The sequence below is a fragment of the Cariama cristata genome, unplaced genomic scaffold, assembly GCF_000690535.1.
Source record: "Cariama cristata isolate BGI_N322 unplaced genomic scaffold, ASM69053v1 scaffold12702, whole genome shotgun sequence".
NCBI lineage: Eukaryota > Metazoa > Chordata > Aves > Cariamiformes > Cariamidae > Cariama > Cariama cristata.
In genome coordinates, this window is record NW_009602202.1 from 69,050 (window position 1) to 92,765 (window position 23,716).

At 42.2% G+C, this 23,716-nt stretch overlaps 1 protein-coding gene across 1 annotated transcript in view; it reads right to left on the bottom strand.

The window, feature by feature from the left end:
- STAB2 (stabilin 2) overlaps positions 1–23,716 on the bottom strand; it is an 81,633-nt gene that overhangs the window by 44,512 nt on the left and 13,405 nt on the right. Inside the window, 17 exon segments of the mRNA XM_009694659.1 lie at positions 461–508; positions 1,508–1,603; positions 2,375–2,470; positions 2,865–3,023; positions 3,241–3,334; positions 4,347–4,527; positions 5,783–5,894; positions 6,428–6,514; positions 11,667–11,819; positions 12,758–12,838; positions 13,999–14,052; positions 14,710–14,829; positions 14,922–14,984; positions 15,775–15,918; positions 17,209–17,358; positions 17,881–17,963; positions 19,754–19,887. Coding sequence (XP_009692961.1) covers positions 461–508; positions 1,508–1,603; positions 2,375–2,470; positions 2,865–3,023; positions 3,241–3,334; positions 4,347–4,527; positions 5,783–5,894; positions 6,428–6,514; positions 11,667–11,819; positions 12,758–12,838; positions 13,999–14,052; positions 14,710–14,829; positions 14,922–14,984; positions 15,775–15,918; positions 17,209–17,358; positions 17,881–17,963; positions 19,754–19,887 — 1,855 coding nt within the window.

Sequence of the window (23,716 nt, forward strand, 5' to 3'; positions counted from 1 at the left end):
TTTCCTGCCGTGGGGCACAGTGAAAATGGGGAGGGTAAAGCATTGCCTGCCCTCTCCACTTACTTGCAGTTTTATTGCTTGAGAGAGGTTGGAAGGAGCCACTTGGGGGCATATTCAGGCTCTGCTTGTACCCTGTTGCTGGTCGTCTGGACTGCAGTGTATTTATGTACAGAGCTAGTCATGGCTTAGGTAGCCCTCCGCCTCAGCGACTGGGCTTGTAACTAGCTCTCCTTCTTGTACAGCTTCCTTACTTGCCTGAATTTTGGATCAGAATTTGGTGTTCAGGCAGAAATAGGCAACCAGATGATCAGCTCTGCCGTGAATGGTGGGAGAGGCACTGCGATGACTCTGCTCTGTGATGGGAATATAGCTGTGAGGTTCCCATTTCTAAAGGCTACAAGGCACAGGCATTTCTGCAAACTTGAATATACTACAAAAATCAACCATGAAGTGTACTTACATTAACCCATTGGTTAAATGCAGCTGCTTCTGACAGAGTAGATAACTCCTGATTAGAAAAAGGAGAGAGCAATGAGTATGTAAGCTAAAACTAGCTGTACCAAAGTACTCTTGCTGTAGCTTGTGGTGTAACGCATTGTGTCCGGCCTGACTGATGTGACATGGAGGAGGAGGTCTTCAGTACGTGTGAAAAGGGAGGATATTCATGTTTTTCTAGTACTGATACTTTTTGGCAATGGGAATAGTGAGTTACCAACTCTTTTGAAAACCAGGCCATCTATAGCTTTAGGTGTATTAAGTATTCCTGACCTTCATACGTAATGTGTACTGACCCCAGGCTAAGTGGTAATTTTCTAGGAATCTAAACTTAAATCTTTTCTTAACTCCATGCAAAATTAATTGAAAGAAGGTATGTTGGTTTGGTTGGTATTTGTACAGCATCTTATGTATCATCCTGCAAGCGGAGAGCCTTTATTCTGCCACAGTACTTATAACAATGATAGATGATATGAGCAGGGGTGGCAGATAGTAGTAGGAACTGTGTAAGATTATTGCCAGTGGCTGGGACAGCTGACACTTTCATTTTTCCTATGGTGTTGAATGCATATTTATTTCACCGATTTACTTATTTTGGTTTTATTTGCCTGCCGGTCAGCATGATTTGTTTTAACATAATGAATTGATCATTTCCACTGAGATAGACCTCAAGGCACAACTTCAGAAGAGCTGGGTGCTCACTGCTCCCAGCTGGGAGGTGAGTGCTTAGCACTTCTGCGGGTTAGGCCTCGGAGGCTGGCATTTTTCAATTTGTCTTAAGAAAGAAATAGCTCAGATCCCTTAGGCCCGTTTCCAAGCTATGTTTTTAAACACAACAGATCATTTATGTATCAAGCAAGCATCTCCCGTTGGGACACCATTTGCAGGTAACACTGGTGGCCATCATATTTTTCTAACTGTTTATAATGGCTTTTCTGTCTCTCTGGTTAAGATCCAGTGTGAGAACTGTGCAGTAGGTCCTGTGCTCAGAGAAGATGACCATCTTACTTACCTCTGCCGCATTTCCGTAGCATATTCTACCATCTCCTTCGTAGCCCTTTGGGCACACACACTCCCAGCCTCGAGAAGAGTCAAACTGACAAGTTGCCTTTGAACCAGAAAAAGAGAACATTTGTCACTGAGGAGACCATTCAAGAGCAGGGATGGCCTGTAAAGCCTCTTACTGAAGCCCATTCATATGCAAACATAAACTTAACAAAAGATCTTTGCACCATCTTCCATGAACGTCCTCACCCTCCTATAGGACGAACTCCACCAGCTGAGGGGACTAACTCCCTCATCTGCCCACCATGCACTAAGTCTATAGGAATCTAAACCCTTCCTCCACCCTTTCTTACTTCCTCCCTATATAAACTGGGCCCTGTTTCTTCACCCAACTAAGGCAGATCCATCCTCTACTCCCCAGTGCTCTTTGCTTTAGCTCTGTCCCTGTGTCCTGCCTGAGGCTGGTGTGGCTCTTGCAGGCACTGCGGAGCACAGCAGAGCCCATGGGTCTGCTGAACACATGCAGCTACTGAATAAAGCTGTGTGCATAGAGATGCATGACTTGGGTAAACATCCCAACAGGCTAGTGCATCCAAATTTTAATTGCTTGTAGAGAAGCAGCATTTATTTATTCCAGGCTTGAGGCAGTCCTTCTCTACAGGAAGGCTTGGAAGCAGCCCTTGCAGTCTGTCCTCGGTGTACGTAGCATGGTTCACATAGCATTTTTGGTGCTTGTAGCTGTGCTTGAAAAGCTTTGTTCCAACTCAAACAGAAACTGCAGGCTTGAAATGGCAAGGAAATTCTATGGTGTGTGCAGGAGGCGAGGTGTGATATGTATCTGAACACTTTGTTCAGGGAATGATTAATTACTCACCAGATGATGGCATTTTCCATTTTGTTCCAGGCATGAGTTTATGGGTGTGCATTCAATTCCGTTCCCCTGAAATCCATCCTTACACTTGCAGTCATTCTGTCATTTCAATAAAACACAGCAGTTCATTAAAATGATTAAAATTGTGTGCATACTCTAGACGTGGTGAATTAGTCTCTCTGTGTTTCTATGTAGCTCCATTGACTTCAGTGGAATGGCACGGATTAATATCTCCAGAAGACCTTTATACCTGACATCTACTAATGTACTTACTAAAAAGCATTTACTGCCAGAACACCACCACGTAGGAGGGAGGGAACTCTGGGATAGGAACTGAAGGAGACTGCTTTGGGTGGAGAGCACTGGGTGGAAATAACCTTGTAGCTGGGAGGGATAGGAGAATTTGGGGAAGAAAATGGGGTGGTAAGCACTGGCAGAGCAAAATGGATAGAGGACTAGTGTCAAAGGTGACAATGAAAGTGAAAGGATGTACCTGACCCGGCCCAATGTATATGCAGGTGGCATTTTTGTGGCACCCTGGTGCAGTGGGCAGGAGGCAGTTGTTGATGGCTGAGCAGTCCCTTCCGTCGCCTGTCCATCCTGCCTGGCAAACGCACGCCTGCTCTCCTGGGCCCGTCTGAATGCACTCAGCCTGGCGGGGATCCAGAGGCAACCGTTCAGGACAGTTAGGTGGCATCTGGCTTTAGGTGTAAGGCTTGTCTAAGCAATAGCAATGATGCTATCTGGGGAAAGAGCCTGAAACTGCAGGGAAAATCGTGACTTTTCCGTCTGCAAAAGTTTCTGGCCAAACCTTCTTCACTGCCTACTTTTCTGTGGTGTCAGACTCTGAGGGAAAAGCACATACTTACATTGATATTGCAGCCACCTGGGTTTAAAGCAGCACAAGGGTCAACTTTACTGCAGCTCATGCCATCTCCCTCATAGCCAGGTTTGCAAACACAGCTATAGAGACAAGAGGAGGAGGGAGGCATTAAATGTGATAGGACAGCTGTAAAGTGAAGTGATTGTTTTGCACCATAGCATGCTATTTATAGGCAGCTTAAAGTTGGTAACCTTGGATTTATGATGCAAATAGCTTAAGTGTATACTTATGGTTCTTTTCCAAAATATTGACTGGGTTAATTAAGTCAAACCAGGGATCCATTCTCCATGTATGAGATGGGGAGTGAAATTAATTCTGCACTGGTGTGATCTTTGCAAATGTGAGCTAATAGCTCTAAATTAATTATGAGCTGGTGTTGCTCTTTCTTTCGGCGACACAGAAGATAGCTCTCTCCCTGAAATGCATGCAAGACACCGAGTCCCCTGTTTCCTTGGGTTGTCCCCCCCAAGATTAACCCATATCAGAGGGAATCTCTTAAGCACTCAAGTTGTGCAGCATCCCCCATTCTGCTTTCTGTGGTGACTCATTATGAACACACTGCGGCAAGAGGCAAACTTGCTGCGTGCGAAGGTGAGTGTGAGGCAAGCGCAAGGCAGCTGTAGCAGTAACAAAGTTTTGTGACCAGGACTGGAGAACCTGTGCTGAAGTCCGTGGTTTTACGGCATGCAAATCTTACCTGAGCTGACCAGAGTGAGTTATCTGTCCCCAAACTGCTTGAGAGTTTCATTGTTTTCCAGTAATGCTCAAACTCCTAATTCACTAAGGAATTGTTAGAAATAAGAGGTTTCTAAGAGACTTTGTAGATGTTGGCAGGAAGGCAGCCTTCTGAACAAGGGTCAGATCCGTATGCATCTGTCTTGTCAGTCTTAAATGTCAGGTACAAGATAGGGCATTGAGATCTTTTAATTACTATCTTGCAACTCAAGGTCGATGCGGTGCATGTTTATTTGCTGCATAGTGGTATTTCAGTGGCTGATGTTTGTGTACTGCTACAAGGTGCTGTTTTGATCACACAAATGGGAAAGAGCTGCAGCATAGTTAATATTAATTAGATACAAGTTACTGACTTACCTCACTGCACCATCGCTAAGCTGACAGTCTGCATGTGCATGGCAGAGCTGTAGGGAGGGCTCACAGGCAACAATCTGCTTATCACAGAGTTTCCCTGTGTATCCGCTTCTGCATGATCCAGGAAGACAGATCCCATCGCTGCTGATTCGGTTATCACACTCCCCATAAAGGCAGAGGCAGTCTACCAGAGAGAAATTACAATGTGCAGTTCCACAGTGGTAAAAGGCATCTATCCTTACATAGCATTTCTTATGAATCAAGTCCTCCTTGCTTTCTGGAATCTAAACTTTTGTATTTTTAAAGTCTCATTTTGTTGAGGGACTTGTTTATTTATCATATCCATGTCTTTTCAGGTGTGTTTTATGTGTAACTATTTAAAATGTATTGTGTCTTTATAGTGCAGTTATGTATCAATGAATTTCAAAGTACTTCAGAGAGGTACAAGCAAAATACTAGTTCCTAGGCTATTAAGGCTAAAGTTATTTCATTGCACAACTTTTGGTGTACTGCCAGTGATATGAGAAGCCTTTTAATATTGAGTCCACAATCCTACAAATTGCACGGTGCTGGGCTATACACAGAGCAGCAGCACAGACCTACCAGCCCTTTGCTGGCACTGGGCTATCAGTGCTGCTGGGAGGCGCAGCAGTGTGCCCAAAGAATATCATAGGTAAGCCTTCTGTGATCCCAAGAAGTACCAGTGGTGACTAGTTAAGCCAAGATGTACTGCGTTGGTGGGACTAGAGCTTGGGCAATACCGCCTTTTCTCATGGAATTTATCTCTCAGTTTTTGTCCATGTACCTCTGAACCTTTGAGTGAGCTGTGCTTCGTGAATGACAGGCTGTTTCATAGCAAAAAAGACTAAGAATGATTTTGTAGATGGGGAAGATATCTATATTTAATGTTGTATATTCTGTAGACTTTCAGATGTAGTATGGTTTGACATAGCAGGATTAAATCTGTCAGTATATAGAAGATGACTGCTGGAACGATAAGCTATTCAATACATCAGAAATTATTCAGTAAGGATGGTTATTAAGTGGCCCTAAACACAATCTGTTTATAGATCTAGTTGTTGTTAGATTATATATGTTTGTCATTGCTGGCAGAATCTGTTCTGTTGTGGGCAATACCAGATGGGAATGGAATAGCAAAGATTTTCTTTTCAATTACTTATGTGAGGGAGACAGAAATGAAAAGAACAATAAATTAGTATAAAGCAAGCTACGACCCCTGCAGAAAGCCCAATTAAGTCAGTGGGAAGATTTTCACTGACTCTGGGCTTGTGATGTACCCCTTTGAAATAAGAAATGAAAGTACCCCAGAGACATCTTGCTCCTCCACCGTAGAGACTGTTTAACTCCTGCCTTAATGTTACTCCGGTCCAAAAGAAGTAGCCCATGCTTTTGTGTTGAGGAACTATGGCTGTACTCACCCCTGTCACACCGAGGTCCATATTTGCCAGGGTCTGAGCAGAACTGACAGTGCGAGCCCTGAAATGCCTCAGCACAAACACAGGTCCCATTTCCATCCAGGCCATCCATGCACTGTGATATGGAAGAGAGGTGATTTCCATGTATAAAGTGAAATAAAACTTTATCCTTCCCCCAGATAAGAGATTATATGCCTGTCCATATTGTGACTGTGATAGACTACCAGGAAGAACCTCAGCTTTCATGAAAAGGATGTTTCAAAGCAAAAGCTTTCCTTGTGCTCGTACTTTGCTGCTGTGTATTCTACCTTCCTTTGCAATTTTAAAGTGAGAACAGTGAGCTAGGTCATTACCCCATGCTGTGCAAAGTAAAAGTATCAGGATGGTCACCCAGCCCTACCCTTGCCTGTCTGCTGTGTGTTGGAACCACAGAAACCTGCAGTGTGGACACCTGAGAGGGGACCGATTCATTTTCCCTCCTCTGTGTAACTGAACCTGAAATTCATGGCCATCACTGGACATAAATGGAGGGTGTAGCTCTTGTGGACCCTAATGTTCCTGTTGGGCAGAATTGCTTCAGGGACTTTTGGGACACAGCCTGTCCTTCCCGCTGCGGGAGCGCAGGGTGCTGCCGGATGCTCTGCTTACCTGCCCGTTTCCTGAGCAGGGTTTGGAGAAACCTCCGGGACACGGACTGCAGTCAGGGCCAAAGAAGCCTTTGCAACACTTTGGTTCCTGTGAAATAAAGCAAATACCCTCTTTTCGAGTGCCTTAGTGCAGAGACAGTGCACAAAAGACAGCTGTCCATTGTGTTTTGGCTCTTTGGCAAAGGCCTGTAGGGGTAGCTGGCTCTTAAAAGGCTTGTGTTGAACCAGAACTGCCACTGCAATGGCCTTGTTAAAACCAGGAGGGGTGTTGGCAGCCCAAGAAAGGGATGCACAGACCATCAGATCCTTCCCTTGTTCTTATCAGCCTCATCAGTGTTAGAAATCCCCATCCTGTCACCCCTTATGAACATGTCTGTGTGTGTCTGCTTGTATTGTGTGCGTTCTTGTATTTGCCAGTGGGAGTGCAGCGCAATTCAGAGGCAGGCAGTCTCCTTTGCATCTGGGATCAGAAACTTTAAGAAATGTTTTACCCCAGGGAGATGCTGTGAAAATTAGACATGCTGCTTGGATCTTCCTCCTTCCCCTCTGCACCAGTGTGGGATTTAGCCACTACACAGCCCTAAATGTTTTTCTTGGCTGCATCTTTTGTTTTATTCATGAACTGGCTGCTTGATTCATTTATTTATCAGGAGCACAGAAAGTGTATTAGAAAAAACTCATTTACATGTGTAATTCAAGGGAAATAGGAATTAGCAAAAGACTCTCAAAGCTTATGGATTTGTAGACTTCTGTGCTTGTTACTTAATGGTGGTCATGAAATGTAGAAGCCCATTTAGAACCCAGAAAGGTGTAAGTGCTTCTCAGGGGCTAATGACTTCTGTGAGGACTGGACTTGCCAAGCAGAGCAAGTGGAGCGTGGTTCTTGGGAGTGTTTCCCATTCATTGTTATCCAATGTTGTGTGAAGTCCTGGAACAGGAGGGGCTGAGACCAGGGAGGACCGAGCTGTCCTGTTCTTTGGGGTGAAGCTGTATGGGGCAATGAAATATCTGGGCTTGAAGTCTTATGTGAAAATTCCTGCATTACAGAGTATGAGAATGTTGTTGTCATCAGTAATGTATGGCAGCTAAAAAACCTCGCTGGAATTTGCCTCGTATTTTGCTCTAAGATTTTCAGTAGCTCCTCTCAGTCCCCTGTAGAAGGGTATGGAAACTACATGGACATCTCCAAAGATCTCTCAGCTCCCAAAGGAAAGTTCACAATGCAAAAGACAGTATTTTGGAAAACTTTTATGTATGTTTCACCTTAAGGAACCATAATTCTATACCTTTATTGTTATATTGCAGGCTCTAGTACAGCCGGTTTTTTGAAAGCTTGGGCCTTCAATAGTGCATCTCCGTTTTGAGAAAGGCTGGAACATGCACAAAAGGGAAGCATTAGTATTTCTAAGCAACGTGGAGTTTCATAATACAAACTTTCTTTTCATTATTACTGAATAATGGCATATAGGTTATTACTGAATGTGGCATATAGGACTAACTACCAGTGAATTTTTATAACACGGGGAACAAGATTCCTGTGGCAGCTAAACCTGAGTTTTGTACGTGGAAAAACATGCTGCCAGATTTGCATCTCTTAGATGCAAAGCAGATGGAAGATTTTCAGTCCTTTCTGAAGCTGTTTCTGCAGACAGTTACTTCTGGGAGGATGCTTAATCAAAAGGAAATTTTTAACAGATGTGAGATGTATTTTAAATGTATCCCTCATTTATTTTTCGTTTACTAACTCTCAAAGAATAATTGTAGTAATTCTTATTCCTCACCTCGCTCTTCTGCCAAAGCCTATCCAAAATAGATCTTACTTTACCTGAGAAAAGAGTCAAAGCTTCTATGAAGTCTACAAAGCATCTTGCAATGGCAAAAAGAATAATGCTGAAATTACCCAATGATTCAATCATTGTGAAAAAGAGACTAAAATATTGTCTATATTTGTAATTTTATGCAGTCTCCTGTATTAATATCTGGTTCTTTTGCCCAGTATATTGGGAGAGCAGTAATCGACGTATGGGGAATCCTTCCGTCTATGCATTTTGTACAACTGGGGAATCTGTCTGGAAATGTCACTTACGACGGGCTTTGAATCCCGCGGACAGGGAGCCAATGCATGTGATGAACAACTTGTACAGACACCCTAGATGGAAACAATAAGGATAGTCATTTGAAAAGGCATTATACCAGCTACTGAGATGCATACTTACGGATGATTTACCCTATAAACTTTGAGTACCTCTACTCTAGGACTTTTAACTCTTACAGCGTGGATTTGGAACCGAACAGCAGCACAAGGGCTATTGTTCTGGCTGGCTCTGATTTCCACCTTCCTCTTTTTATCTTCATTTGTCCTTTCCCCACTCCCTTCTTTTAAAGAAACGGAAGCTTCCTAATCGGAAGATAAACATAGGCACAAATGTACTGACGTCCTTTGCTCAACCCAGTATATTAACTAACATTGTCAGAGGGTCTAGCGCAGTCTGCACACTTATCTTCTATGAGAATTTTTTGTTTCTTCCTAGGAAGACCACAAATTAGTTGAGTCTCATATATAGACAGTGTGAACAGAGACTTGTCTTGTGTATAGATGGTGAAGAGAAAAATATTCTTTGCTTCCATGTCGTAGATCCTGTACTCCACTATGATCCAGTGGTATATAAGTATTTTTTATGTCTTCTCCTTTTGATTACCTTTCCCCATTACCTAATTTGTCACCATGTAGTGGTGACAGAGACTGGCAATTACAGGAGTGAGGAGATACAAACTCCAGTGACAGTTTTAAAGGTGAGTCCTCTGACAAGCTCAACATGCAATAATTTCAGAGAAGTTAAGCCTTTCAGAGTGTGGATACGGAGTTTGTCAAAGCTGTGTTGTTTGTTACTGTTAATATCTTGTGTTTTGATCAAGTTAGAATAAATCCTGGAGCTGACATGTGGTATGGTACTTCACTTTGTTTCATAGTTGTTGGACAAGTGACCACGAACCCAAATTACAGCATTTTCCCCACAGATTTATCACTGGAGCTGCAGGGAAAGAAGCAGGTACTGGTTTGGCTTTAGAAGAGCCTCATGATGTACAGCTCTTGAAGGAATAAAGGACCAGGCTTACAAAAGCATCTGGGCATCAAATAGTTGAGGTACCAATGCCACTACTATGTTTTAAAGGTCTGTAGGTCAGATGTATTTTGGCAAATACATTTGGGCATTATAAAAGTTCTTTGATAAGCTGCGTAGTCATGGCTGAAGCTGATTTACGGTCTTACCTTTCTTTGCATTTCTGAAAATCCCTGCAAGTGCCTCTTTGCTCCTTTAGAACTTAAAAATCTGGCTGATTGCTGTGGAAAACATTTCTCTCTGTTGGCGTTGCTCTCCCTGCTGCTCAGTGCCACTCAATGTCACCTACTCACTCCCTTTCTCCACCTTGGATGGTCTCGGCCATTGATGTGTACCTGCTCCCTCCTCTTCCTGAGGATGGCAGTCCTGTCTCTCCTCTGTCACACTGCAGAGAAAAGCATCTGCACTTCCACACAAGGTCAGATCTTCCCATTTTCAGGAGTCGGTGAAGATAACTGCCTTTGCACCAAAGTAACTGAAGCATAGGCATATATTCCCATATGTCAAGTCTGCCATGGGAGCGATGACCTCTAGGAGGAGGTGGTGCACACAGCTGGGGACAGCTCAGAGCATCTCTTGTCAGAGGGTATCAAAACTGGCCACAGTTCACACATCAGGGAGGTGCTGAGGACCTGTTGTCTCTCCTGTGCTCTTTATGGCATTATAAATAAGCACTGCTGTCCTTCAGTTAGGCTCAGGTACAGCTTTCAGCATTCGGGTATGGTTACACAGGTGTGTATGTGTTAGCACAGTGGTTTCGTCTTTAGGGATGTAAAGTTCTTGTAGGTGTGTACACCTGCTAGTTCCTGCAAGTTTTGTCTCTTTTTATGGGTACCACAAGTAGTATTTAGGAGGTGATATTTCTCCTGTTTTTCAAGAGTGATGAAGATGTACAGTGAAAGGTAAGAACAGCAAAACCATTGCTCCGTTCTGGTGTTGTCCTTGGTAGCAGTGCTCTGCTTAAAGCCTTGGATATTAAACTATATTTTAAACTATGCATGAAGCTTTCAAAGCTGACAAAAGTGCCTAACTTCACTTTGGGGAATAATCTTTGCAACAGATGCTATTTGTTTTGTCTTTAAATTATTTTTCTCAGTATTGCTTTAGGATTGATTGATGTCAGACATAGATTGTAGGTATGTTCCTGCTAAGGAATTCAGGTTACTCAAATGTTCTGGGTGTTGATTGCTTTTTGTATTGGAGATTGCTGCTCGGCCCTCTGCCTGGTTTAGGATTATATTGCACATAGGGCACTTTGTAGTTACAGCCAGAGGTAATAGTTCTTTACTGACAGCTCTTGTGTTTTCTTCATTAAATTTTGATGCTGTCCAGCTCTGCTGGGAACCACTTTCAAGGCTGTGGTTCTGGACTGTTGTAAGTTACGACAGTAAATGTTTTGCATTACTGTACCGGAACTGTTACTGGGCCAGATATGTGCTTGAACAGAGTCCAGTAACAGCTCACTGGAGCCATCCTTACCGCAAACGAAAAGCTCAATCTGGTGCTCGGTCTGCTGACCAGAAATAGTATCTGAATGTTACCGAGTGTAAAGGCCTGTACCGTGCTACTAAACTGAACAAAGTATGTCGAAATCCACCCTTTGAAATATGAAATGGTTTTCTAATTCCCAATTTGAAGAAAATGGGAAGAAAGCAGGGCTAGGGGCAATTATAACTTCTATTTCTAATATATTAATATAAAATTAATTATCATGTTAATGTTCTAACTTGCTGTCTCCTTTCCCTGCATCCTTAGTAGAAATGAAAGTACTGATCTGGAGTAGTTTCCCTGGGAACTTGACACTGCTTACCATGTGCTTGTATGCACAGATGGGATTCAGGAACTGAAGGAAAAAGTTTGACTGGAGACAGAACATATTTAAAAGGGCTACTGCAAGAACTAGATGGTTAAAGTGGTATAGAATGTGCTCATATGATTTTCCTGTTTGCAAATTATTTGTGCAGTACTGCTAGCCAGGTAGCTGTATGTCATTGATATATTAATTTCCAAAAACTACTCCCTTTTTTTATGGACAGTATCAGAGAAAGTAGTATAGAGGAAGCTACAGTGCTTTGTATAGAACAGTTAAGAGCTATTGATTTGTTGTGATTCTCTTACCATTGCGACTTGACTTCTTGTCTCATCACACCGATGTGGCAGAATTGGAACAATTGTGGGTGGGATAAGAACTCCTGCAAGAGTATAAATGCGACCATTTTTTGCAACAATATCTGTTTCTTCTATTTCTTCTCCACTCACCAAGACTTGTCCCTATGAAACAACAAATTGTTATTAATAGTAAAATTTTCATAGCTTCTCAATTTCTGATAATTTAATTTCAAGGATTTCTAGTCTACTTTTTAATTGGCTATCTATTTTTTATTATGCTTGTTTTATGCAAGAAGTATACATATGTTGCACATTTTCTTGAATACTGATCTACAACAGTGGTATCTAAAGTTTTCCTCTTAATCTGCACTGGTAGCCTGTGGAACTGGTGACTAAAAGACTGGCCAAAATGGGAAGACTAGTGATGACTTCAGGCACTGATTTTGGCAGGCATAAGCAATCTTTGGTCCTCTCTGACAAATGGGGGAAAAAGTGAGAGAGAATCTGGGATATATCCAAATTCACAGGAGGAGGAAAAAAAGTATTCTTTCTGCATTTACTCCTGCAACTACTCTGCCTTTACAAGAATTTTCAGAGGTGCATATCTTCTCCAGAACAGAAGGGAGTTAACACAACAGATAAGTTGAGTTTTGCAAAAGTATTGACAAATTAATACCTTTTAAAAAATGTGTTCACTAGGTTCACCACGATCAGAGACTATAATATTAAAGAGAATAAAAGAATATCTATGTGTGCATTGAGAAGTGTTTAATATAACTGAAATATGTAACAGAATGATTTAAATTTATTTTTTTTTTTTTAACTAGACAGAGCATAGATGAGGATCATTCCTGGACTGGGGCTAATCATAAGAAAAAAGAAACTGCAGGCTGTCCTTATATACCAATCATTTACTCTGCATCTTTTATAATACTAATTTCTAACAGCAGGTGGGAATGGCAAGTTGCAAATTTCTGCCTCATTATAGCAAGAAATTCCTCTGCTAATGTCCTCATCCTCCCTTTTTTATTCCCCCTGCATGCAAACTGTTGCCTAGATCAGAGTGAGCTGTTCACAGGTGAAAGCTGCCTTTGACTTACAGTGCTGGTCCTGTTAAAGTAAATGAACTGCTTCGCCATGCTTCTGATGTGGTTTATTGAGACGAGGCTGGCAACCTCTAGCTGAAATGAATATAAATGGATTGAAAAAAAAGTCATATCATTATTCTTTTCAAATCCAGATGGATTTCACAAGAAAGACAACCTTTCTCTTTAGGGTGAGCAAGTGACTGTATTAGCTACATGGGCAGCCTCACATTGACTACCCTGCTTGTGTAACAAAGTTAGAGTGATTAAATTTTGACTGAGCTTGCTGATTACTGCATGTGAATAGCTTGTTGTCACAAAAGATATTAATTTTACTCCTGATTGTAGCAACCAGTCTAGGTAAAGTTATCACCTCTCCCTAAAAATAGCCAGGTTTGATCCCTGGACCATTGTGGAAATGGCAGTGCTGATATCCTGTGAAGGGATGCGTGGATCTCATGCCTCTGCTCCCTGTGATCCCGCTCCATGACCTCTGCCTTGGATGCTGTGAGCAGGGCCTTTCACTAAGGATATGAGCACTTCCTTCCTTCCTTCCCCACAACAGGGGCTGAGGTGGGGATGAACTTCAGTCTCCTCTAGCCTTAGATGCTAGTGGTGTTATTGGGTTCTGCTCTTTCTTTCCAGTAGAAAAAAGAGGGAAAACCAGGGGGCTGGCTTACAGGATGACAAAACTACCTCTCTCTGATAAACAGAAGGCTAGTCTTAGCAGAATAGGCTCAGAGGGAGCTTGATTTCGATAGCAACAAGTACTTTTCCTGCTACTCTTTCCTGCAGCCCTGCGAAGCTGAAGGTACCCCCGACAGCAGTTCTTGCTCCATGGCAGGCTAAGGTAGCGGATCTCAGGTTCAGGATGACTATATATATGTTGTGTTTTTTTCTTTCCACGCTTGGGCTAAGTCCCCGTCACCAAAAGGTATATTTTAAAGTGGAAATAGTTACTTGTATATAACACGCTAGTATGACACAATGGAGTTTTAATTTGCTGTTATTCAAGGACTACCCCATGCCTCATAGAAGGATTTTATTTTGATTAGTGACACAGAGGTGAAAGGTTTGTGTTCTCTGTTAGTGACCTTTATGTGACTACCCTTAGTACAGACAGAGGCATAGCTGTCCTTTGCATCTTTGCTGTGCAGCACCAAGTGGAGGTTGTTTTTGGAAAACCTCTGCCTTCAGAGTGGCAAAGGTTTTAAAAATGCTCTTACACTCTGAGTCAGTAAAGCAGCCATGCTCACCTCAGTATCGGAGACAATGTGGTATCGGACCAGCTCCAGCAACTTCCATGAACCCTGTCAAAGAAGAAATGAGGCTGTTTCAGCCCAAAATGAGTCACATGAACCCAGCCTGGCCTGTTAAGAGGATATGGGGATGAGAACGGTGTCACTGGCTGGTGCACCAGAAACCCCTGGGTCAGTGGTTGTCCTCAGCTCATGACATGCACCCTGTCACTCTATGCCCTCACCCCTACAACACTTTGTATTTTGGCATGGGCCTTTCACAACTTGTGTGTGTGTTGGGAGAGGTAGGAGGTGTCCAGGGGACAGGACAACAATGTCCACCTCCTGGGACACCACCGGCAGTCTTCCAGCCAATGGGGCCCTTCTGGCATCTGCTCTCTTTGTCTGTTCCCACCAAGGGTGACACCTTCCAGGAGAGGGTTTGGGGCTTTGCCATGTGGCTGGCCAGGCTGTGCTGTCTGGGCAAGAGCAGGAGAGTGAGGGCCTTGTGCAGGGGATCGTCATTGCTTTATATGATGGGAGACCCCAAATCCTGTTCCTCTCTAGGCATTGTCTTGATCTTTATTTGTTAGAGATGGTTTAAGCCTTGATCATAGGAGCTTAGCTTAGATGAACACTGGACAATGTATGTATGCATCTGCTATATATCTACATATATATATACACACACACTATCTGAGAAAGATTTGCATTATAGAAAAAACATACCTCTGCAGAAAGCAGGTAATCCAGAGCCTCAACTTTCATGTTATTCAAAGCCTCGTTACTTGGAACAAAGACTGTGTAAGGCCTGTTGTCCAGCTGTAAATCCATTGCCAGGCCAGTTTTCTGTTTTGGTTTAAAAATAAAAATTAAATTGCGTATTAAAATTGCAGAACAGCTGAAAATAGCTTTGTAGAATTGCTTTTCTGGATCCTTACCTCTATCAAAGATGTAAATCGGCTGTATCTTCCATTATTTTGAAGTACTGACATTATGGTTTCCTGAAATAAGATGAAAGTAAGATTTATTTTAGTTGGGAACATGGAATAAATACCAGTTCTTACAAAACACTTTTTGAATTACTGTATGCAACCCAGTTATTACAGATTGAATACGTTTGGGTTTCCTTATTGCTTGGGTGGAAGGTAGTGTCTGGAAATGGCTGAGATGGTAGCACTCTTGTCTTGGTGCTATACTGATTTAGAGTTTGTCATTGTTCTGAAATACTGTGTAGTCACACAACATATAAACAGTGTGTGTGTGGTGAAAGTGTTGTTATCTCTTCATTCCCCATCAGAAAGGGCAGAGAAATAAAATATTAGAAAAAACATAATATAAAGAAGGGAACTGTCAAGGAATTATGCTAAATAAGGCACCAAAAAACCCCAAGCATCCAAAATCATCAGTTTTTATATTAGCCTTTTGGAGGGAAAGGTTGCTGCTTTGAATACAAGTCTTGCCTGATACCTGTCCAGAGGTCCCTCCTTTTTGTATGTTGTTCTGGAACTCAGTGAGATGCAGTGATCGTGACTGCCAATTTCCCAAGGAGCCGCTCAAATGCAGTGAGTACAACCAAATCCTCCATGGACCAGCTTGGCAGAAGAGTAAATGTCTCTTTGCTGTGGAAACTGTGTCATTACCTTTCCCTTTAAATGTTGCTTCTCTGAGCTGGTGCACAGTGGCTCAGTAGAGTTTATCTAGCTCTTGTCAGTCATCCTCCTTTGCATTCAGTGTATGTGAAATTGTTTTAAAAGGAAGTTTGACTTTGCATTTATATAGCTTACGGCTCACCTCATTGCTGCTTTCAAATGTTGGCTCCACGTTGTCCATGGCTTTGTCAATAATGTGCAAAATCCCATTGAAAGCAATAATATTTCCATGCAAAAGTTTTCCTTTCCTCCTTCCTCCTTGGATTCTAATTCTTAATTGATTATCCTGAAAGAAGCCAGGCAATGGATAGTGAGCTCTTTGTTACGGAATGACAACAGAGTGAGTATGCATGTTGAATAAAATTTAACACTCCCTTCCATTGCTAACACCTGGTTTGTTTAAATCTAGGGAGGCTAAAGGTTGCTTCCAATGCTTATCAAGGAAATGGAAAAAATTCCTTTGACTTTGGATCAGGACCATATTATTTTGTTTCAGGACAGCAAAGTTCAGAAGAGAAGCAGGGACAGGCCCTGTGGGGAGAGCAGTGTACCCAAAAGGCACTCATGACTGCTAGTAATAAAAGTCTGCCAGGAAATGATTTAAAATGTGATTGTACTGAAAGGGTCAACTCCTGTAATCTGAAGGGACTACAACCCATTTCCTTATATTATATGTATATTTAAACGAACAAAATGTTGCTGATTCTGCACTGTACTGAAGATTGCAGGAAACTAACAGACCTGAGACAGCAATGATATTTTCCTGTTACAAATGAAGTGTGTTCTCATTAAAGAAGTAAAATAGATCTCTCTTCTCAGATGCCACTGATCTACTGCAAAACATGAGAAGTGCTTGATGTCAGCCTTCACATAGGCCCAAGTCATTAAGAGACATTTAGTGGACCAAGAACAATAATTCCAGATTATAAAATCCAGTATATTAGCTGTAGAGAACAAATTTTTTAAAATGTAGAATCAGACTGCCCTACTATTTACTGACATCAAATAAGCTGGGCCAGTGATGATATTTACTCCATATTTTTCATGATAAATTGCCATGTGCATTTTATTTTTGCTGAAGACTTCTGTTTCCTGCAAGGATGCTGATTCCCAGTAGGAGGTGGGATCTGCAGTGCAGTTGGTGCTTGCTCTGTGTGAGCAGTTCACAAAAGTTTCCAGCATAAACTCTGGGCTTTTCCCTCCCCAAGCTACATCTTACTTCACCCAGGCTCTCTTAATGCCCACCCCGCCCAGCTCTGTTGGTCGTGCCTGCAGATTTAAGATGACTTAATTTTAGCAAACATTTTTAAAGCGGTCTACCTTAGACCGCTGGTCACTGAGGGGTGATGCATCTCTAAAGGTAATTTTTGTTTTCACTGATTTTAGTGGGAACTTTGATGCCGGTGAGGTTTCAAGTTTCACTAGAATTCCTTGTAACGTATGACCACAGCTGTGGTTTTTTATAATCCAGCAGCTATCTGCAGCCTGACATCTCACTGCAGAAAGACCTTTCATACTCCTTGCTGAGTGAACAGAGAGTAGTATTCTTGCTGAAGTAGGCTGGAAGGCCACTTACCTTTTCTCCCTTTGATATCTCTCCTGACTTGCCAGTCAAAGTATATATTACATTAGTATTATTCAAGCTACTGGTATTCAGTCGACCAGCAATTACATGGAGTTTCACGAAGTACTGTGCTTTCTGTTTATTATTCAGAAGATCCTTTATCTAGAAGAGCAGAAGAAGAGAGATTTATTTCAATGCAGCATTCGTCTAAAAAAAAATAATCTCATGGTGAATGCTTTTTTCCCTCCAGCTGCTACATTCTGAAATAACATGTTTTTCTCTGAAGTGAGGTGATAGGGTCTGATCCAAGTGGAGGCCTCTCTTGTTTTCAGTTTAGATCATATCCTCCTGTCCCTGCAATAGCAGTAGATGCCTCCAGAGCTGTCCTGACTTCAGGGTAAGGTAATAGATGCTGACCATTTACATCGGACTCCTTTATTTTTTTTTTTTTTAACTAAACCCATTATTTGTTATCACTGCAATCTACCCCCATTCGCCAAATTATTTTGTTTTTCTTTCAAGTACAAAAAAAGAAAATCTCTGGGCCTGACATTTAAATGTATCCAGAAGTGGACTAGAGCGAAAAGTTCTGAATCTGTTGCATCAAAAGACTTTTAACACAGATGAGATTTCTGAAGGAACTAAATCCCCCACAGTTTAAAACCCTCTCTGTTGTTTACTTACATTTGTACCTTTGAGCCCCTTGTTTGTTGGTACAAGCACGGTAAATGGTCCCAGAGTACTCAGTGGCCATTCATAGGCATTTTCTGATAAGGAGAGAGGGGGAGAAAAAAAAAAAGTTTAAATGTGTATTGAAAATGTGTACTGTGCCAGGTATGCAAGGGCAGAATAAGAAAGAACATTATCTGTGATTATTAAATGTTAATTTAAGATTCTAAAATCCAAGTCGTTGAAAGATTAGAGACAGATGGGATGCAAAATCCAGGTGCTGCTGCATATTTGACACAGGATGAGGCATTCAGAATGCTTCTGGCACCCTGGATTCTGTGATAGGCAGACCAGGGTGAGGGACATGAAAACAGCATTTCTTTGGAGATGTGTCTTTACATGAAGACAGTCCCCTGCTTTAAATCAATTCACTCTTCATGGGATGAGGGATAGGGTGCAAATATCAGCAAACACACAGCTGGTAATAAAAGCTGATGCACTGAAATTTAGTAAAGTTCATTTGCTACCCAGATGGTATTTCTGTTTCCAAGACAGCAGTATAAGACCACTGATTCTGTAGCTGAAGGCATTAAATATTTCTATTATTAAGGTTCTTTTTCCAGAGGTTTGAAATCAGAACTAAGACTATCTTTACAACTGTTATAGGTATGTTGTACCAGAGAATATACCTCAAAATTAATATACTGTCTTACAAAACAGTGTGGACTATTCTGCTGTATATTCTTAGTTTTTGAAAGACATTAATGTGGAGTGAATATATTGTAAAATAACCTATGAAGGTAATGTGTCTTTGTAGCTTCTGGCTAGTAAATCAAATGGCACATTTATGTCCAAAACTTAACCAAAGAACATAAAATCTGGATTGTTGTTAATAAATGGTGTTGCCCAGCATATCAGGCACTTTTCAGACACATAAGGACAAACACACAGAGAAACTGCAACTGAGCTCTTAGCGCTGAGGCAACGAATTTTGGTCTTCAGTGCTGAATGTGAAGGTCAGTGCCAGGCTTTGTCCTTGGCCAGCTATGGAGGATTCTTATTCTGTTCTGCTCAGGAATTTAGGATCTTTATTTTAATTGCTGGGCTCAGTGAAAAGGAACTGAGCAAATGATATTAAACAGGAGGAAATTTTTCATATTTACAAATTTAACTTGAATATCCAACTCCATTCTAGCAGTGTTTGTTCATAGCTCACTTTTGTGGCCATGCAGCAGAAGATGATGAAGGCAGTTACGCTGTTCTCTTCATGAGATGGCTGCAATAACTGCGAAAGGTGGGAAGCTGTGAGCCCTGACAGGGTCTCCACCTCACCTTGCAGACAATTTGGAAATCTGGAGACCCCCCAGCTGTGGCTGAACTGCTCTGGTGGCTGGTCCTGAGGGTGATGGAGACCATGGATGGGATCAATCTCTTCCCCTTACCTCTCTTCTCTTTCCTGGTGAAAGCAATGCCACTGCTGACGGCTGAACGCTGGGGAAGAGGGACCCAGCTGGGAATCCTGATGTTTTTGGTGGACTTCTTGGCATCATTCTAGATCAAATCTCAATTACCCAAATCAACGGAGGCAGGGAATGAGAAGACATGGGATGGTCCCACTTATCCCACTAGGGAGGAAACCCCACTGGTGATACCAAATGATATGTGAGGGGTTGTGGGAATGTGTTTAGCACTTCTGCTTGGAAATTCTTGCAGATCACATGCCATGGTGAGCAAAGGCAGCTTTAGTCAGTCAGAGGGAGTCCGTGGTGAGTAGCGTGCATGTGTGCCGTGTCAGCGGCATCTTCCTGCAGGGGGGAGTGTTGGGGGAAGACAAGGCAAGATCAACCCACCGAGCAAGGGCTGACTGTCCTTGCGTGTGGTCACTTACCCATAAGCAATAAGGCGGATGTCAGCCTGCCTTGCCACTGTCCTCCCACTTCGGTGTTCAGGTCCCGGAGGCGTTCCATGACATTTCCGTAGCACACAAACCCATTCCCCACGGAGCCCCCCTGGCATGTACACCTGTGAAGGAATTGTCATTTTAGCTGTAGGCTGGTACCTTGTGGTTTCAGTGAGGCTCTAGCTAAACCTGCGCCAGGGATTACTTAATTGCTTCTCTGAAGGCATCTTCAGGAAGCAGCAGTGCGTTTTGGGTTAACCTTTGCTTCTGTATGCTGTAAAGTCTGTCAGTGTGTAGGGCAGCCTGGTGACTGCTTGCCTGACATGATGGCCTTCTGTCAGCTGGGCCAGGAGGCAGTTGTATCTGTCTTGCAGGTCCTCTTTGAATGGGGGCTATGTGATTCCCCTGGCTGTGGTTCAGCCTCTGGTCCCCAAATGTTGTGGTTGCTGGAGCCCAGAAAGCCACTGAGCCTGACTGTCTGTGGGCAAGGAGAGGCTATGGCTAGAAATGAGGAGGCCTTTCTTCACAGGAAGGGTCATTTGGCATTGGAATGGGCTGCCCAGGGAGGTGGTGGAGTCACTGTCTCTGGAAGTGTTTAAGAAAAGACTGGATGTGGCACTTAGTGCCGTGGTCTAGTTGACATGCTGGTGTTAGGGCAAAGGTTGGACTCGATGATCCCAGAGGTCTCTTCCAACCAAATTGATTCTGTGATTTTGTGAAATGTGTGGGGTGCCACCCTTGCTGTGGGGAGGTGGTTGTGTGAAGCCCCCACTTACTACATGGCGCTCAGCAGGATTAATGTTAGTTGTGTATGAAGAGGGTGATGGCAGCTTGTCAATCCTTGCGATAGCTGTATGGGATTGGTAGAAACAGCGGTGTTAGTCCTTTCAACAAAGCAAAGTGGTTGGTTGTTACCCTGCCCTTTTAGGAATGCAACCATTTAGGGCAATGATACTTGCATTTAGACATTATTTTTTCTCTGAAGCTGCTGAAGCATGAAATCGCATGCTTTTTCAGATGTATGCTTTATGCTGCTGCTGTCTTTGCACTGGAAATAGCATCTCATCTGTAACACCCTGGCTGTCCCCTGGGGACTCTAGCCTGTGAGAAGTGTCAGTGATGTTCTGTTGACTCAGTCCTATGTATGTCCAAAGCAGGCTCAGGCCATGGTACCCACGAGAGTGATAGGCAATGCCTTGAGATGGGCTCAATGTCCTTACTGCCTTGGGATGGGCTGTATTTGAAGTACTGTGTTGCAGCCAAGGCAAAATCTAAAAGAAATTTATGGAAGAACATCCCCAAGTGTCAATTTGACATTTTCTGACCTATGACAGAGGGAACACCCCTCATGAAAACTGAATCTTACGGCCATGAAAGACCTCAGCGTTGCAAGAGAGGTGGGGAAGAAATTGTTGGTTGTCAACATGATTGATACGTGCTTGCTATTAGATGCTGACAGGTATGAATAGTTTTGAGTATTAAAGAGCAACTAGGACTTGCATGTGCCTTGACCTTGTGTCAGCCTGACTATTCACCAGGAGAGGTGGTTAGTACTTTCTAAAAAATCTGGACTCTTTAAGCCTGCCTCAATGTGAGGGGCCATCAAAGCCTGCAGGTTTTGCCAATCTCAGCATTTTCTGTTGCAGTCTTCAGAAAATCAGCCCCTGCTTGGCTGCTCCTGGGAGACTGGCTGGAGGTGTCAGCTCAGTCATTGACTCATCTTCAGTGCTAAAATTAAAGTGGGCACTTGTCAGCATGTAGCACGTACAGAAAGAAACCCGAACTATATTTAGGAGGCTAAACAACTACATGGTATGTGTTGTTAAACATTGGCTTTTAATAGTGCCTTTCCTAATTAAGTCTCCAGCCTGTTCAGTATTTGTATAAGCCCTATCCATAATGATTCATCTCTCTGGCTATTTTTTTCTAAAGGCATCATTAGAGAAGGAACATTACTCTACGCAAGCAAAAGATGTTCTTTATATAACTAATGACCTCATCTTTTGCATGCGCTGGTTGTTACAAACACACATCTGCCGCTCACATCCCACAGTAGTATCAACCTGATGCCAAATTATCTCCTGTTTCCCACTTATGGTCTCTACCATAGCTGTTTCTCTGATGATAGCAATATTATTTAAAAATCCCTACAGTCCCTACAGTCTTGGGGGCTGCATATAGACTCAGAGGCATGCTGTGATTTTGGCCAAGAGGTTCAAGCTTTGAATCTGCTAAAAATAGCAGTCTAAAAGCATCTTAAATTTTTAGGATGCAATTGTGATGGTGAGCCCTCTTCTTTTTAAGGAGATCTCTTGGGCAGAGGGTATGACTGTGGAGCCCAGACGAAAGGTTTAGGGTTGGGAGAGAGGAGCAGCTCCTCCTTGGGAGCTGACCTCTTTCTTCTGATGGGGTAAATATTGCTGTATTGATGTACATAGCCCCCTTCACTTCTGAGCACAGAAGAAAAAACCTGAGGCTTCAGAGGAGCCGAGGAATACTTTAGTAGAAAAAAGAAACCACCCTTGAAATACTCCACAAATTAGATCAAGGTTTCAAAATAAATCTCTTCTTTCTTTTTCAGCAAATGTTCGTAAAGAAGCAGGTGGTTAAAAATAGTATTTTTTTTTTCTATCATTTCCAGGGGTACAGTGAACTGCAGAAACACTTATGTAGTTTGAAACTCCTTTTCTGAGGACAATATTGCTTGTAACTGAGTGGGTGTCCAGTAACACAGTTTGGATTTGACTGCCAAAGGAAAGCATTTAGCAATTACAGATTAGCACCTATTGCATGGGATTGAACCCTTCAACCTGTCTGTCCCCTCACCCCTTCTGATGGAGTAATTTTATAATAGAGTTTTGGTTTACGAAGCTACTAATTTCTACATTGAAGACATAGAGTAAAAATAAGAGTGGGAGTGAAAAAGAAAATAGTTGAGTTTAGCTGAGGGAAAACCAGTTCTGCTTGGAAACCAGAGAGGTTATGGTCTAATATGCAGTGTAGTTCTGCACCAGTTCAAGCTTTGTAGCTTCTGGGCAAGGCTGAACATAGTTACTGTGCAGAAGCAATGCCATAGAAAGTGTCAGCACTCACTCAGGGAAGATCTATATGGGAACAGAAACAGAGACAATCTTGATTTTCCAGGAGGTTGCTGTGTTATGTTCGTAAACTAAACGTCTGTCTTCATCTTTGTCTCTGTGAGAGGTTTGTTCTTGTACAAATGATTTGATTCTGGAGAAAGAAGTGACTATATGGGGGAAGCTAACAGCACAACTGCATCTTTAATAAAAAAAAACAAAAACCAAAACCAAAAGAAAGGAAGCAATGCAGTTTTGTGACCTCTGTTACAACTTTGTGTTTTACAAGAAGTAAAAAAATCCACCAAAACAAGCTCTCCCAAATACATTTAAAATCTGGGATGCAGCCAAAATACAATGTCTGTCACTTATCACAAACAATTTACTGTGCCCACATTTACCAATTGATATTTTTCTTTGCAAAGTTCCTCTTTCATAAATGGATTTTCCTTAGTTGGACACTATTCAGTATAGTTCCAATTTTTTGCCAAAAAGATCATTTTAGTTTGATTTGAATCCCACTCTTTTCTTCTGTATTTGTTTTTGCCATTAAAAGTCATTGAATGAGCAATGTGCAAAGCATTTGAATTGCTTGTTTCCCTCCCCAGTCATACATTTTTAATTTTCCCATTCTGAAATTCTCAAAACTTCCTCAACTGTTGAAAATTGAGCTGCAACAGTGAACCAGTGACAAATAGGAAAGAAAGGTCCTAATTCATGTTGTGTAGAATTTAATTCTAAATTTTCTACTCATGTTGTGCAGTGCAGTAATATACCGTACTAAGTATAGTCTAAGTATATACTAAGTGCAGTTTGAGTGGTATACTATACTCTAGAAATGAACTAGGGGATATTCTAGATAAACTTGTTTGAA